The sequence below is a fragment of the Cajanus cajan genome, chromosome 11 (genome assembly GCF_000230855.2).
Source record: "Cajanus cajan strain Asha chromosome 11, NIPB_CcT2T_4, whole genome shotgun sequence".
NCBI classification, from domain to species: Eukaryota; Viridiplantae; Streptophyta; class Magnoliopsida; order Fabales; family Fabaceae; genus Cajanus; species Cajanus cajan.
In genome coordinates, this window is record NC_138527.1 from 23,556,545 (window position 1) to 23,574,241 (window position 17,697).

The 17,697-nt window shown below is 30.0% G+C and overlaps 3 protein-coding genes across 4 annotated transcripts; all 3 read right to left on the reverse strand.

Annotated features, from left to right (window-relative positions):
- Positions 1–2,011: 2,011 nt before the first annotated feature.
- LOC109791275 (F-box/FBD/LRR-repeat protein At1g13570) lies at positions 2,012–5,909 on the reverse strand. The gene is made up of 5 exons (XM_020350545.3): positions 5,849–5,909; positions 4,555–4,675; positions 3,150–3,972; positions 2,459–2,614; positions 2,012–2,374 (listed from the first exon to the last, which is right to left on the reverse strand). Exons 1-5 carry the CDS (start codon positions 5,907–5,909, stop codon positions 2,084–2,086), a joined length of 1,452 nt encoding a protein of 483 aa, XP_020206134.2. The 3' UTR covers positions 2,012–2,083.
- Positions 5,910–8,996: 3,087 nt separating this feature from the next.
- Positions 8,997–11,694, reverse strand: LOC109791277 (F-box/FBD/LRR-repeat protein At1g13570). Of its 2 annotated transcripts, none has more exons than XM_020350550.2 (4): positions 11,538–11,694; positions 10,229–11,060; positions 9,535–9,690; positions 8,997–9,360 (listed from the first exon to the last, which is right to left on the reverse strand). In XM_020350550.2, exons 2-4 carry the CDS (start codon positions 11,051–11,053, stop codon positions 9,262–9,264), a joined length of 1,080 nt encoding a protein of 359 aa, XP_020206139.1. In that variant the 5' UTR covers positions 11,054–11,060; positions 11,538–11,694; the 3' UTR covers positions 8,997–9,261. The 2 variants fall into 2 exon arrangements, with proteins under 2 accessions (XP_020206139.1, XP_020206137.1); XM_020350548.2 differs by having other exon boundaries at positions 8,997–9,454.
- Positions 11,695–13,906: 2,212 nt separating this feature from the next.
- Positions 13,907–17,572, reverse strand: LOC109791279 (F-box/FBD/LRR-repeat protein At1g13570). The gene is made up of 4 exons (XM_083066874.1): positions 16,908–17,572; positions 15,435–16,259; positions 14,850–15,005; positions 13,907–14,759 (listed from the first exon to the last, which is right to left on the reverse strand). The coding sequence occupies exons 2-4, from the start codon at positions 16,248–16,250 to the stop codon at positions 14,457–14,459; spliced, it is 1,275 nt and encodes a 424-aa protein (XP_082923000.1). The 5' UTR covers positions 16,251–16,259; positions 16,908–17,572; the 3' UTR covers positions 13,907–14,456.
- Between the last annotated feature and the right edge of the window lie 125 nt (positions 17,573–17,697).

Sequence of the window (17,697 nt, forward strand, 5' to 3'; positions counted from 1 at the left end):
AGACTACATGATTCAGATCCCTAACATAATATCTTTTATATTATTAGTCACCTAGCCAAAAACCTAAAGTATATATTTCATATTATTAGTTCTCTACATAGATGCAAGTCATTCTTCATCACCAAATAATCTATAGGCTACAGGACCGTCTCTTATTACCTATTAGTAATGATGGTATCCTGTTTGTCCTAGCCAACAACTAAGAGGAGACTTCTTTGATCATCTAGATCTCTAGCATAATATCACTAACAATGATAAATAACACTTGCATTGGTCACTTAATATTTTAATAACCGCACAAATAGTTAAAATTTGTCACATTATAATAAGAACTAAAAAAGTAGTTCCAAAATTTAGAGAGATAAAAATAATGAAATTTTTTACAAAGATTAAAATCAAAACTTATTCATGTTGCAAGAACTAAAACTATGTTTAAGCCTTATTTAAATGCAACATTAATATATTTTAGTAACAACTTTTATTGACCTTTTTGATATAGATCACATCTATCCTTTATCAATAACAATCTTATTAAAAATAGATATAAATACTATGAGTGACAATTTTTTTTCTAAGTAGTTAATATAAGTACATATTCGAGATATGACCTTGAGCCAAAAATCAAAATAAATTTTTAATACTCTTAAATATATATGCACTATTTTATTTTAATAATTTTCACTTAACTATATAATAATCAAATTGTTAAGACCAGACCTATCAAATTGGTCTAATCAAAATTGGACTAGGAAGTTATTTCAACTCAACCTTAATGGTTCAAACAGAAAGAAAAACTAGGAAGTTAAGGATGAGAGATGTATTATTAAAATATATTTTATTTTTCTTCATTGGGCCATTACAACAATGCCTCCCTCCTAATTTTTTATTTTCGAAGTGGGCACCTTATTTATCCCCCAAATCTATTTATTATTTATTACTTATTTTTTATAATTGAATGTTCATAATAAATAATGCTCATGTTAATTTGTTTAGGTCCTTCTAAATCCATTAACTTGTCATACTTAATTTCATAATTGATTTTTCTATTAGAGTCCAATTATGAAATGAGTCTCAGATCGATTAAAGTTAGACTTTTAAAGTAGTATATACATGAAAAAGACTTATCTACTTAATGTTTTAAAGTTTTGGGTTATGTTGTAGTATTAAGCTCACTTATACGATTTATTCACCACTTAGGGATCAAGTACTCTCCATTATTTAACTTTTTGACCTAACAGTGGTATCAGAGTTGATGATTCAACCAAGTAACTGACTCAAATGAATATTGACCAATAGAGTTCGTGATGGATCCAAGAGTGAAATTCCAAATAATGAAATTGATGGGAGATCTAAGAGTAAGATCATTCATTGCATCGAAAGCCTTCTTAGAGTGAGGAGGATGTGTTCCGTTAAAGTGTGTTAACAACAATACAAGTAAGTCACAATTAAATACTCATGAATGAAAAAGACATCTGCTAGCAAGAGAGTGTAATCATGTAAAAAAAATTCACACTTAAAAAAAGAATGTTAGAGTTAACATGTGAAATGAGTCCTATATCGATTAAAGTTAAACACATTAAGTAATTCATGAATGAGAAAGATCAACCTACCTGATACGTTAAGATTTTGGATTATGTTATAATGTTAGGTCACTTATATGATTTGCTCACTATTCATAGATCAAGTGCTCTTTAGTGTTTAACTCCCTTATCCAACATTTTCATTTATTTGTTTCTCAACTTTCATGTCATTTTTTTTTTTGGATGAGTCGCTGAGTCCATCCTAGAGAAAAAGGGGGGAAAAGTCAAAGAACATAGAGAGCTACATCTCTGTTCCGAGATCAGCAGCGCAAATCATCATCATCCTCTAGTTTGAAAATCACACAGCCTACGCTCTTTCAACCAAAGAAAAAAGAAATGACACTTCACATTGAAGTGACTTCAACTATTTTGTTCCATAGACTCTCGTGTAATAATAAAACTATTGTTTAAACTTTAAAGAGATTGAAGCATAACCCAGGAAAAATAAAATATATATTAAAACAAAAGGTGTTAGGGTTGAAAGACCAAACTCAAATACAACACTATTTAATAAGAACATCATGAAGGAGTTTAACTCGTGCTCTTGGCGATGCTCGCTCCATCCGCAGCAAATCACTTGAAATACTTAACAATTTTGCTGCATCTGATAGACCAAAATCAACCTTGAAAGTAAGGATCTCCAATGCCGGGGAACTTGCAAGCACAAACCGTATAAAGTCAAGTGCAGGCTCATACAAAGTTTTAACTGTGATGTTTACAGTTTGAAGCTTAATAAAGTTAGCGCAGTCAAAATCCCTAAAAATCAGTTGTGTCTCCACATCCTCGCTATTATTCTATGAAACAAAGAAAATGAAAACTAAATCAAAATATGAAAATTACAAAAACAAACTAAGAAAAGTACAGGTCTTCTTGGTCACCTTTATAACAAGTTCCTCTAGGTTAGAAGAACTTTCAAGCACATAACCAATAAACAAAAGTTCTCTTGCTTCAATTAACTTCACACCATTCAATTCCAGATGTTTTACATCTTTAAGCAGCACTGGCAGATTGATGCCTACACCTGGAGACAGAATCTATGCATACAAACAACACAATGTTAAGATATATTTGACCACATCCAACTAGAAATACAGTTTGTAGTATAAGAGAAGGCACCGTATTAAGAATGTTGGTTCATAAACCAAAATGCAACCTTGTTTCTCTTTCTGACCAACAATAGATGAATTAGATAGCTTCATAAAGAAAAAATAGGGCCACCAAGCTAGGCAAAAGTGATGAGAGAAAATGTCAATTTGTCATGAAAATATAAAGCAATTCATGATGATGTATAATTCGTTAATCCTTGGTTTTCATTTTTGCAAGACATAACTTGGTAGCTTATATTCACTTGTGGAAAATTAATATACAGTCGTGTAATTACTAATTAGACAGAACATATATCACTCATAGAGATGTGTAAATAGAGAGAACATGTCCATATGACAAATTACTATACTGTTCTATTGATTTTAGATAAAATCTACCAGGCTAACATATGAATCAAGCCAACAAATGAAATCCAACTAAAAAAAAGTTAATAGACTTAGATATGTATCACTGTTTTCTCACCTCAATGTAACCTGTTCCCAGTGATATCCTTTTGAGTTTTGACAAGTCTTTCAACAAATCAGTTACCCAGTCTCTGTCAATGTTATCACCAGGTCCATCAGCCAAGAGTGTGAGAGAAGTCAAATTTTGTGCTTGCTTCAAACAAATTGACTTGATAACTTTGTCATCTTCTATGTGTAGGCTTTTGAGAGCAGGAGAAGAGACATAAATACGTTCATAACCAGAACAATAAGAAACGGTGAGCTTCACAAGTATGGGACAACCAGACACAAGACTCTCAAGAACACCCGACTTAAATATAATGTCAAACAAGTGAAGGTCAACCAAACTTTTAAAGCCACAAAAGTTGAGCACAGGTGGCAGTTCAAAATTACTTAGGTGAATATGAGTCAAGTCATGGCAAGAGAAGATATGAGATGGTATTTGATAGGGTTTTTCTTGTAGGTTCTCAAGCTCAAGAACTTTAACCCCTTTCCTTGACAAAAACAGAATCCACTTATTGATGCATACATTTTCGACTGAGATAAAATCTTCTGAAGAAAAGTGAACTGTGAACTTATGTAGCGGACCACTGTGGAGCAAAAGAATTTCTGTAATTATACTAGAAGATTCGATTCCTTCCACACACTCACAAGTCAGAAAGAAGTCATTATCAAACTCCAGTTGTGGAACTGAAGCCCACATATACCTCCATTTCCTTGAGAGTATACTGGTCTTAACTAGGTCATCTATGGACAAGTATCGTAAGATATTATCAATCACATTCCTTGGTAAGTCACTGATTCGATCGGTGTTATCGTCAAGACAAACCTTTTTCTGGCACCTGATCATAAGTAAACTAGAAAGCAAGCAAAGAGTAAATATTATCATAACATTATAAAAGCACATACATCTATATTACACACCCACATCCCCAAACAAATAAACTTTACAAGAAATTAAAATAAACAATGTGCACAGCCTCCCAATTACGCAATTGATAATATTTTCCTTTTATTTTGGTTTTCACCAAGGTCCAAACCGATAATCAGAGACTAATTCTTTCCCAACAAAATCTTCTCTAAATGCAGGATCAGGAAATCAAATCTCCATCTAAATGCTTAATATTGACCATATTGGTAATACCGATCAAAGCATACTAAGTGCTAAATTACATAAGATGTAATATCTGCTAGGTTTTGGTCTATGGAAAGTGGTGTTCCTAATGAAACATTATTTTAACACTAACGAAAATGGATCCTGAGGGAACCGGATTGAATCGTGTGTATTACAGGACAAACCTTATAACAGATAAATCAAGAGACTTGATTCGTTCTATCTACTAGCTAATTGTAACTTATACACAACTGTGACCTAATTTAAATTTAAATACGGTGGGTACAAGGTTGAGCCTCGAAAAATTTACCTCTGAACAAGATTCAGCGAGAGACACCTTCGAAAGGTTTGGTGAATGGGAGATGAAGGAGAGTTTATTCTAAGAAAGAGAATAGCTCTCAAATTTTGTGAAAAGGGAAATGAAAAGATCACTCAGATCCTATTAAGGTTACTCTTTTATTTCCAGGCTTGTTTTAAAGGTCATTTGTTTGTTCGTTTGTTTGTTTTTTTTATTTTTATTTTTTTTATAACATATTGTAAAGGTTCTGACTTAAATATATATTTTTTAAATGTACGTATAAGTGAGTTTTAATTTTAATTTATGTAAAAAAAATTATTTTTTAATTTTTACAACTTCTAAATATTATTTTTATTTTTTAAAATGAAATTTTTTATTTTAATATTAGAAAATATTGTTATTTGATTTCTATTATTCTAGAATATAAAATTACTTCATTTATCTTACAATAAGGATCATTTTAAGTTATTTTATATATATTAAGAAAAAATAAATAGATAAAAAAGAATAATAATTTTATAAATTTAATTTAATAATTAATTTTCTTTGTTAGAAATGATGCAACACAATACAACACAACACTACTTTTTACACAATATTATTAACAATATAAATAAAAAAGAGACAATTGATATTATATTGGAAATCTAACATAATATTTATTTTGGGACAACTTTTTTCTTCTAGTAAGACACTTATTATGGGATAAAGAGAATATATATATATTTTTTTATCTCTGATGATCATTTTAAAGTAAATATTAAATAAAAATTATTTATGTCAATGATTTATAATAGAGGTGTCACTCACTTATATAATATTATTAATAATTGCAGATAAAATCTAGGATAGTCATTACAAATATTGGTTGTCATAAGTGATAGTAACTTATATTTCTTAATCAAATTGTTCAGGTTCAAATCTTGGCCTTAACTATGGAATAGATTATGTTAGGAATGGAATACTCACTTTGTGTACATTAATGATCCCTGACAAAGATTAGTTGTTGCTTTCTATTGGGCACTCAAGGTTCACACACACATGTCTCCACATTGGTATGGTATTGTCCATTTTGGTCCTAAGCTCTTATGGTTTTGCTTTTGGTCATCTTTCAAAATACTTTATACAAATGGAGACTATGTGTGCTTTATAAACTGTTTTCAGAAGACATCTATAATTTTTTAAACCTCAATTTCTTCTTATGATCTAATGATGTGAAACTTTGTTTGTACCTCACAATGAATATTTTCTTAAACAAAGGACCATGGTTTAACTCCCTTTCAGCGAAAATCTTTTTTTCATCTACAAATATTCAACAGTGGCCTTAGAGTTTTAGCCACACTATCAGCTATAGATATTTTCACCATCGTTAGTTCACAAATCAACAGGACACGCCACATACTTGGATCCACCTTCCTTCCATTGTCAAATACTCGTCTAAGACTCTAAGTCAGTTACTTGATTGAAACCATCAACTCTGATATCAATGTTAAGAAAAAAAAACTTCTTTTCTTTTACGGACAATAATGATGAGAAATATATTAAAAATAACACCATCAATAGATTAAAAAAAATCACACAAAATTTATTTAACGTTCTTTGACCCTTCATGCCTATCTTCTCAAAATGTATTACATGTATGTTCCTGAAAATCCCGCCTTCAAGTTTTGTGGATAAAACTTGAAAACCCCTTCTCACAATTTTTATGGTTGAAAATCGGAAGCCCCTTCCTCATAGGTTTTATAGAAGAACCTTGAAAATCCCTTCCTCACAAGTCTCTAGCGAAACTTAGAAACCCTCATCTATATGACTCCTCTTTCATTTAAGGCGATGACTTTCTCTATATGTTGGATGATTCTTATCATCTCAAGAGTTTTTATTTATTAACCTAATATCCTAATCTTAAAAAAAGAAACAAATTTCTAAATTAATACAATATATTTCAATTTTTATTAGCGACATTTTTTTTTTCTTTTTTCTTTTCTACTTATTTTCTCTTGCTTCTTCTTTTTCCACAAGTGTGGATTTGTCATTTGAGTGCAAATTTGTTGCACGAGTGTGGGTCTTCCATGATGTATGAGTTCAAATTTGTTGCGACAAAGTGTGGATTTGTCACAACAGAGACTTGAGAGTGCATCCACATGTATGGATCTTTAGACATACACGTGATCTTTATTCCCATTATACACAATTTCTTAAGGATTTAGGGTTATTCCCATTACCAACAATTTTTAGACATACACGTGATTGAGATAAGTTCATTTCGCTTTACCTCTATAACTTGATCTTTATTGTTGCAAGAGTATAAAACACTACTCTTGAATTCGTTCCTCAGTCTCCTCAAGTAATGTATGTACATTTCTCTATAGCATTAGAAGGAACTAAAAAGACCCTCAAACTATTTTTCTAGCTTTCTCCCTTAGACCTTGAGAATTTAAGTGATGGGTTAAGTTTCTATAATAAAAAAACCTTGTCACTTAACTTCAAACCAACTTATTTTATTTTATTTAAATTCTAAAAACCTCTTTTAGTTATCTTAAAAGTCCTAATTAATTAATTAACTAAAGCTAATTAAAATAAACCAAATATTATTTCTATTACTATTCTTATTATTATAACAATTATTTATGAAAATTTAGGATGCTCTTGAAGAGAGTAGAAATAACGATCATTTTAAAAATGGTGATTGATTGTGGGAAACAATGAGCAAAGAAATGTAAGGTGGTAGATCTGTTACAATAAAATTTATTTGTTCAATTGATGTGAAATAGCACAAAATTGCATCTTCTTACACTTTACTAGAAATGCACATGCCACTTATTTGATTTTTCAATGACATAATCGATAAAACAAGACCTATAATCGATTTTCTTATGACATAATCAATTATGATATAATTTATCATTTTTCTATTTATTTATTTTTCTTACTTCTCTTAAAACAAACATACCTATTTTCATTTTTTTTTATCTATTTCCTTTTACTTTATTTTTCTCCTTTATATTTGCATCCATTTTACTTTCCTTCCAAACACATGTAACCACGACGAATTTTTAACATATAATTAGAAGTATTGAGATGACTCTTGAAACTTATAATGATTCACTCAAGCTACCATCTTATAGGATTCATATATAGGATGTCTATAGGATTTTCTTTTTCAAAATATTTTTCAAGTATCATTAATCTTATCACATCTTAATCTGACTTGCTGAATCCTTTCACGCACCTTACTTCTTATCATACTATCCCAAAGATACATTTTTGTTTAAAGAAATACTTGGGACAATAAATATAGAGTAGTTTGTAGTGTGTTGTTTACTCAAGCTTGAGTCATGAATTTAACTTCTTTCAAGTGTAATATTTTAATTGGGTCTATTTGATAATATATAAACAATGGATTTTCTCATCCAATCTTTTCTACTTTTTATTTATTTATGACTTAAATATATTTTTATTTCATATAAAATAAGTAAAATTTGATTTTGATTCTTATAATTTTTTTTCTTTATTTTTTATCTGTCTAAAATTTATAAATATTTTTTTTAAATATTAATACAAATTTTGAGGTTTCTAACACTAACATAATATCACTAATAGTCATGAATGATCATTTAACCAATTAATAAACAAAATAATTAAAAATAGTCACATGAAAAATAAAGACCAAAAACAATAATTTCATTTTAGAGAGATCAAAAATAAAGAATTCTTTATAAAAAGACCAAAATCAAAACTTGCTAATTTTACCGAGACTAAAAATATATTTAAACTTTTATAAATTTACATTTTATTTTATCCTTTTTTAGCAACATATTTACCATTCAATCTTTGTTAAAATAAAATATTTTGTGAATAACTTGATTTTTCATTTTATTGTATTCTTTCTACATTTTATTATCCATATCTTTCTTTTACTACCAAGTAACATTAGTCAAATTGATTTGGACCACAATGGCTCTAGAAGATTTCTTTTTTTATTTTTATTTTTTATTTTTTTGGTTTGAACCAGAAGACTATTGTTTTTCAATATCAGATTGAGCCTAACACTAACTCAAAACTCTTGTGTTATCTTTTTCGATTAGTTTATTGATTTGATTTTTCTCATTGAGCCGATTACAATACCCCCCTCCACTTTTTCATTTCAAATTCGGCCATTTATACCAAAATTTGTTTATTTATTATTTTTATTTTGTTTATTTATTTAATTTTGGTAACTGACTGACTAACAAATAATGCTCATGCTAATTTGCCCAGGTCCTTCTAAATCCCATTAACTTATCAAATTTAATTTCAAAACTGTTTTTTCATTAATTTGTTTCTTATTTTTATGTTGTTTTTTGGATTTGGGCCGTGTGAGGCCATCCTAGAAAAAAAAGGAAAACAGAGCTACATTCATCATCCTCTAGTTTGGAATCACCCAACCTACACTACCATACTCTTCCACCCAAGAATAAAAAATACTTAACATTGAATTGTCTCCAACTATTTTTTTCCATAAAACCAAATGTACTAATAAATCTATTGTTTAAAGAGGTTGGAGCATAACCTAGGAAAAATAAAATATATGAAAACAAAAGGAGTTGGGGCTGGAAGGCCAAAATCAAAAATAACATAAACGGGCACCGTGAAGGAATTTAACTTGTGATCTTGGTGAAGCTCGCTCCATCTGCAGCAAATCCTGAGAAATACTTAACAATATAGGTGCATTTGATTGATTTAGATCAAGACCAACCTTGAAAGTAAGCTTTTTGAATGCCGGGGAATTTGCAAGCACAAACCGAGTAAAGTCAAGTGCAGGCTTATAGGAAGTTTTAACTGTCATGTCCAAAGTTAGAAGCTTATTAAATTTACAGTTAATGCAGTCAAACTCCTTCGAAATCTGTTGTGTTTCCACAGCCTCACTATTATTCTATGAAACAAACAAAACAAAACAAAATCAAAATATGACAAAATTACAAAAGCAAACTAAGTATAGATCTTCTTGGTCACCTTTATCACAAGTTTCTCTAGGTTAGAACAACTTTCAAGCAGATGAATAATAAAAAAAAGTTCTCTTGCTTCAATGAAATTCACACCCTTCAATTCCAGATGTTTTACATCTTTAAGCAGCACTTGCAGATTGATGCCTACACCTGCAGACAAAATCTATGCATACAAACAACATAATGGTAAGATACATTTGACTGCATCCAACTAGAAATACAGTTTGTAGTATAAGAGAAGGCACCATATTAAGAATGTTGGTTCATAAACATAAATGCAACCTTGTTTCTCTTTCTGACTAACTATAGATGAAAAGGATAACTTCATAAATATATAAATAAAAAATAGGGCCACCAAGCTAGGGGAAACTGATGAGAAAAAATGTCAATTCGTGATGAAATTATAAAGCAATTGATGATGATGTATGGTTCGCTAATCCTTGGTTTTCATTTTTGCAAAACATAACTTGGTAGCTTATATTCACTTGTGGAAAAATTATTAGAGTCATTTAATAAAAGAGAACTTAAATCACTCCATAGAGATGTGTAATTAGAGAGAGCATTTCCACGTGTCAACAAATTACTACATTGTTCTATTGTTTTAGATAAAATCTACCAGGCTAACATACAAGAGTCAGTCCAACAAATAAAATCCAACTAAACAAAAGTTAATAGACTTAGATGTGTCATTGTTTTCTAACCTCAATATAAGCTGTTCCCAGTGATAGTCTCTCTAGTTTCGACAAGTCTTTGAACAAATCAGTTACCCATTCTCTGTCAATTTCATCCCCAAGTCCATTAGCCAAGAGTGTGATAGAAGCCAAATTTTGTGTTTGCTTCAAACAAATTGACTTGATAACTTCGTCATCTTCTATGTGCAAACTTTTGAGAGCAGAAGAGACATAAAAATCTTCCAAACCAGAACAGTGATAAATGGTGAGCTTCAAAAGTGAGGGACAGCCAGAAACAAGACACTCAAATGCACATGACTCAAATTTCATGTAATACAAGTTAAGGTCAACCAGACTTTTAAAGCCATGAAAATTGGGCACTGTTGACAGAATAAAACTCCCAAGGTGAAGATACGTCAAGTCGTGACAAGAGAAGACATGAGATGGAGTTTGATAGGTATCTTCTCCTATGTTCTCAAGCTCAAGAACTTTAACCCCTTTCCTTGCCAAAAACAGAATCCACTTACTGATACATTCCTCTCTCACTGGTTTGTAATATATTGGAGGGAGGTAAAAAGTACACTTGTGTAGCGGGCCATTGTGGAGCAGAAGAACTTCAGTAACTAAACTAGAAGAATCAACTCCAGACTCATGACACTTCTCAAAAAAGTTACCATTGAACTCAAGTTGTGGGGCTGAAGCCCACTTATGCCTCCATTTCCTTGACAGAATACTGGTTCTAACTTGTTCTTGGATGGGCAAATATTGTAAGATGTTACCAATTACATTCCTAGGTAAGTCACTGATTCGATCAATGTAGTCGTCAAGATAAGCCTTTTTCTGGTACCAGATCATAAGTAAACTAGAAATGCAAGCAAAGAGTATATATTATGATCAACATTATAAAAGTACATCCATAATCAACCATATTAGACACCACCCACAAGCCAGAACATAAAAAGAACATCTAATAGAGAACACAATCTAATGAACTTTGCAAGAGATTTAAAATAAATAACAGGGCACAGCCTCCCAATTACCAATTCATAATATTTTCTTTTTGTTTTCACCAAGATCCAAAACTAATTCTTTTAGCACGTAGAGATCATCTAAGTGAGTTTTGCATCTCCTAACAAAGTTTCTAAGAAATTCAATCCCTATCACCATGCTTAACAAACTCTATTGAACCTATGGGTAACATCGATCAAAACATACTAAATGCTAAATTTTGGAAGATGTAATATCTACGAAACAATAATTGAATTATAAATAAATTCATCGTTGCGGTGACCAATTTTAAATTTAAATATGCTGTTCAACTTGAGCCTCGAAAAATTACCTCGAACAAGATTCACACTTTCGGAACTTCGATAGGTGACGAAGAAGAGAATCCGAATGTTATATTAGTTAGAGTAATCGAATTAGGGCTTTTTATTAAAACAAAGATTTTGCAAAAAGCGAAATGAAAAAAATGCTCGGATCCTATTAAGGAACCATATAATTTATTCTCTCAATTTATTCGATTTTTAGTTTTAATTTTTTTTAAAAAAATTTACTCTTTCGTTAATTTACATAAATTAATCTTTGAAATTAAATATCATTTATTTAGAAATGATGTATGTTAATATATAGGGTCAGTAATTATTATTTATACTTCTACTATTCGTTCATGATTTAAAGTGTGAAGAGTTGTTTTAGTTTTATTTAAAAAAATGAACTATTCATGTAGAAAAATTACATAGTTTATATGATTTATGATTTACTTATATAAATATTAATGGTTAAATTGATCATTTATTAATACATATCATTATTTAATTAAGATTAAATAAGTTACTTAAAATTTTAAGTTAAATGTTCATGGTGTAAGAATAATATTATTATTTGTATTTGTTTGAGAGATAGTTTCATTACAGAAAAAAAGAAATAAAATGATTATAAAATTATTTTACTTTAAGGAGTCACGTCGCATGTACTTAAAAAAATCTATTAAAAAGAAACTCAAGAATAAACTAATTGTATATGTTTAAATATTAGTTTAAAATTATATTTAATGAAAAAACATGTTTTAATAAAAAAGTAGCAAACATTTATAACGTATAATTTTCTTTTGTCAATCTCAACTGATTTTCAAATATATCAAAAAAAAATCTATTAAATTTATTAAAACTCAGAGGGCAAGTTGGAGAAGCATAAAAGCTAAAAATCAAATACAACAAATCAACAATTATTTAATAAGACCATTATATAGGATCTTTGATAATGAAGACTTTGTAAAAAGCACAAATTGTATCAAATTAAGTGCATCCTTAATTATAAGCAGTTTTAACTATGATCTTCATGGTTTGAAGCTGATTAAAGAATCAATCCTTGCAATCAAATTTTTTAAAAATCATTTGTGGCACAACAATCTTGCTATTATTCTATGAATACAAGACAGAAAACTAAATCAAGATATGATAACTAGAAAAGCAAATTGATCAAGAAATAAAGTTCTTGGTCACCTTTATAATAACTTCATCCAAGTTAGGAGAACCTTTAAGTATATAAAAAATTAACGAAAGTTCTCCTACTTTATTAAAATTCACATCACCCAATTCATGATATTCAAAATTTGCACATGTGGATTGATGCTTGCAGACATAACCTACACATACACACAACACAATGGTAAGATATATTTGAAGTTTTGAACAGATCTAAGTAGAAAACCACAATTTTTGAGTACGAGACAAGACACCAATTTAAGAAGGCTTAAATATGTTCAAACTACTTCCAATTAAGTTGATTTTCATATTACTATCTATTATTTTTTTTGTTTTAAATACTTGACTATTTTTTTTTCTCCAATTTAGTACCTGGTGTTAGTCCCTCTCTATTAAGTGATGACATGGCTGACAGACTGTCATGTCATTACCCAACAGTGTCTGTCATATCATTTAAATGTCCACGTTTCACGGTTAAGGGTTTAGGAAACATCTTTGGATGAGAACAAATTGAAAGAACCCTAGAAAAAGAAGAAGAAGAAGAAGAAGAAAAAGAGAGTTCTCTGAGTGAAGAAGAAGAACCCTGAAAGAGAAGGAGTTAGGGTTCTTGTTCGTTTGTCATCGTCTTTGACCCAACTTGGGTTTGTCTTCATCAAATGAGTTCATTCCGTGGTTCATTGTGCTTGTCTTTTGCTCGACAGCAAGTTAGTTGCAAATGTAAGAAACCCGTTATCATTTTGATATCCCACAACAAAGAAAATCCTGGTAAAAGATTTTGGAGATGCACTAATTGAAAGGTAAGTTGAAATTCATTTTCATGAACAATGTGCACTCTAATTTAAAAAGATATGAAATTCTACTATCTATTATTTTCATTTAATATTATCACCCATGTGGGACTAATTTATAAAGTATGTTTTGTAAGACTAAAATGACATAATTCCTTTAATGTTAATGTGGAACTTGGCGTATGAGATTTTATCAACTAATCTACGTCTAAGGAGTTCTACTGTTTTATTATTTTAATATTACTAGATATACTATATTAAAATTCTAAAATATACATTTATATTTTTATAATATTGATCAAAACATTGTGTCACTCTTAATATATACGTTTTTAGTTCACAACCTGAAGAATTTTAACTCCTTTCTTAAGAAAAAAAATAGAATCTACATCTTGAGGCATTTCATTTTGATTAAATAGCTTGAAGGGATTTGAATAGTTGTGAAGAAGATATTCCGTAACACTAAAGAAGTTTTAAGGTATTAAAGATGCTTACAATTATCATTAAAGTTAACATTAAATTCAAGTTGTGGAACTAAAGTCCAAATATGACTCTATTTCCTTGATAATTAGTTTTATATAGGTGTGATCACAGTTGGATTCGGTCGGATTCAAGTTAAAATTGTTCTTTTTATCCAAACCAATCAAAATAAACATAGATCAATTTTTTACCATTATAGAAATTTGGACTTTTCGAGTTCGGATTTCGGGTTACACGGATGGGTTCATTCGGGTTGGGCCACAACTACTTGGGTCACAACTAGTTGTTACAAAGCATTCCGACCTTCACCTCGATGAAAAAGCATTCTGACCCTTCAAGATGATCTTGATCCTCGTTATCGTAGCATTAATCGTTAGGATTTGAAGATGAAAAGGTTTGAGTGACACTAAATTATGAACCAAATGAGTAAAATCCCGTTTATATCTAGGACTTTAATAACCAAAAGAGTTGAGCACACTGAAGTCCAGAAGCAAATACAACACACTACTCAACAAGACCTTCATAAAAAAATATAACTTCCACTGCCGTAGATGCTCGTTTCATCCGCAACAAATCACGTGAAATACCTAACAATATAGGAGCCTCTGATCGACTTAAACCAAAGCCAACCTTGAAACTAAGAACCTTCAATGATGAGGCCTTTGCAAGCACTAACCGAATCAAATTAAGGGCATGCTTGTATTCAGTTTCAACTTCAAGTTTCACAATTTGAAGCCGACTAAAACAACAGTCAATGGATTCAAATTCCTTCGAAATCACTTGTGGCTCCACAGCATCTCTTTTACTCTATTGAAACAAGAGAAAGAGAGAAAACTACATCAAAATATGATAATTACAAAAGTAAACTAAAATGTAAGCACAAGTCAAGTTTGTCACCTCTATAACAAGTTCCTCCAAGTTAGGAGAACTTTGAAGTAAAGAAATAACAAATAGACGCTCTTCTACTTTATCGAAATTCACATCTCCCAGTTCAAGATATTTTAAAGTGTTGAATGACCGAAGCAGCACTGGTGGATTGATAGCAGAAAATATCTAAACATAAAAACAACACAGTTGTGAGATATATTTGAACACATCCAGCTAGAATACAGTTCATTAATACAAGACAAGCCATCAAATAAGGAATCTTGGTTCATGAAGGAAATAGCAACTTAATTTGTTTCCATTATTAACCAAAATATCAGATGAATAACAATTTTAGAGAATAAAATAGGGAAACCAAGATATGTATCTAGAAGCAAGGACAAATAATGTCAACTCTTGACAAGAATACGAAGTTTCATGCTTTACATGTTGCTTGTTAATCCTTGGTTTTAATATACCGACAACAACTTCACTTGTGGAGAATTCACTCCATGTAGAGTATCTCTAACAAGTAAAACATACTAATGCAAAAGTTGACAAACCAAATTCAATCAAACAAAAATGAATAGACTCAGATGCTTGTCATTGTTTTCTTACCTTGAAATAACCTCTTCCCAGACAGAGCCTCTCAATTTTCAGCAAACCTTTCAGCAAATCACATACCCAGCCACCCTCAACGTTATTCACAAGTGTATTAGCCGAGAGTATGAGCTCAATCAGATTATGTTTATGCTTCAAACTAATCGACTTGATAACCTCAGAATCATATACGTGAAAGACTTTGAGAGTAGGGGCATGGACATTTACATGTTGGAAACCAGAACAGTGAAAAATGATGAGCTTCTCAAGTAAGGGACAACCAGACATAAGACTCTCAAGTGCATCCGACTCAAACACAATTACATATAACCGAAGCTCCACCAGATTTCTAAAGCCACCAAAATCAAGACTAGTTGACAGTTCAAAATTATGAAGTTTAAGGTAAGTCAATTCCTGACAAGAGAAGATATGAGATGGCATTTGACAGGGAACTCTTCGTAAATTTGCAAGGTTTACAAGTTCAAGATGTTTAACACCTTTCCTTGACAAAAACAGAATCCACTCATTGAATAGTTTCCTTTGGATTGGGAAGTTTGAAGGGATTTCAAGAATAAACTTATGCATGGGGCCATCATAGAGAAGAAGCAGCTTCGTAACAGTAACATAAGTTTCAAGGCATCCAAGATCCTCACACTTGCTAAAAAAATTACTATTGAACTTAAGTTGTGGGACAGAAGTCCACATATACCTCCATTTCCTTGACAGTATAGTTGTCTTAACTAGATCTTCGATTGGCAAGTGTTGTAGAATGACATCAATTAAATTCCTTGGTAAGTCACTGATTCGATCGATGTGTGCACCATGATCCCCCATCTTCTCAGACTAAATCAATCCCAAGTTTCATCAAAGAGTAAATATTAGGATCAACATTATAAAAGTGCATGCATCTCAGTTCAACTATATTACACACCTAAAGACATCAGAAGGTGAAATAACATACCATAGGGTGAGTTTGGAAAACTCATGAAAAATTAGATTATTTTAATAATCTACGAACAATCAATATTATTGTGATTGATTATAATCAAAATCAAATTTTGTCTGAATAAATTTGACGAAAAATGATTATAAGATGTTTAATTTCGCTTAAAAACAACAAGAAATCAATTTTATGTAATACATCAACTTAAAAAAATTGTTGAGAAATTTCAAATATTCAGCTTTTTATAAAACAAGAGCTAATTTTTCAAAAAAATTATTTACAAATTTAAAGAATTATCACTCAAGCATACAATACAAATTACAAACAGCCGTAAAATTTGATATTATAATACTTCCTAAACTAAACATGCTCTAATAAACTTGACAAGAAATTTAAAATAATTAATGGGTCTGATTATTTAATTCTGAATTTCTGATTCATTCTTCATATTCATGCTCGAGAAGCATTGCATACTTTTCAAAAAGAATCCACTTTTCATTATTAAATTTAAACATGGTGGTTACCAAAGTTGAGCCTCAAAATGTTACCTCTGGAGAAGACTCAGATTGAGCAGGAGAGAGTTTTGGAACTTGGAAAAACCGTTATATTTTGTTTACAGCCTTTTCATAACCTCGAAGATGGAGCCTCAAAGCAAAAACCTGCGTTTAAATATTTATCCTATAATAATAGTAATGCTTTTTGGTTTTTTATTTTTTATTTTTTATTTTATAAGCAGAAGGTATATTCCCTCCCACTTAATCAGTTTTTTTCTTTAAGGATAAAGCTATATCTTTTTGTTGGTTATTATAAAATATAGCCTTAGATATGTTTGTAGTCCTTAAATTTAAGGTAAATCTGTTTTTGGTTCCTTAAATTTAAAATTATTATTTTTAGTTCTTATAATTTTAAAAAATCTTATTTTAATTTTTATATTCAAATTTTGTTAAGAAATTTATCAAACATTATTACATAAAATTTACCTATTGATATTTTTATTAGTGAAAACATTACATTAAATCTGGTTAATATCGCATAACTGTCGTAATTAGTCACTTTCAAATATGTTATTGGTGATTTAAGGAACTAAAATAAGATTTTTAAAAATTATAGGGACTAAAAACAACAGTTTTAAATTTGAGGGACCAAAACTAAATTTACCTTAAATTTTGAGGGACTAAAAACATATTTAAACTTAAAATATATTTATTGTACTAAATATATATTATATTAAAATAAATTAAAAATAATACAAATTTTATATTGACGATGGATTTTGTGATTTTAAAGAATAATATTAATAAATTAAACAAATAACATAATATATTTAACAATTATAAT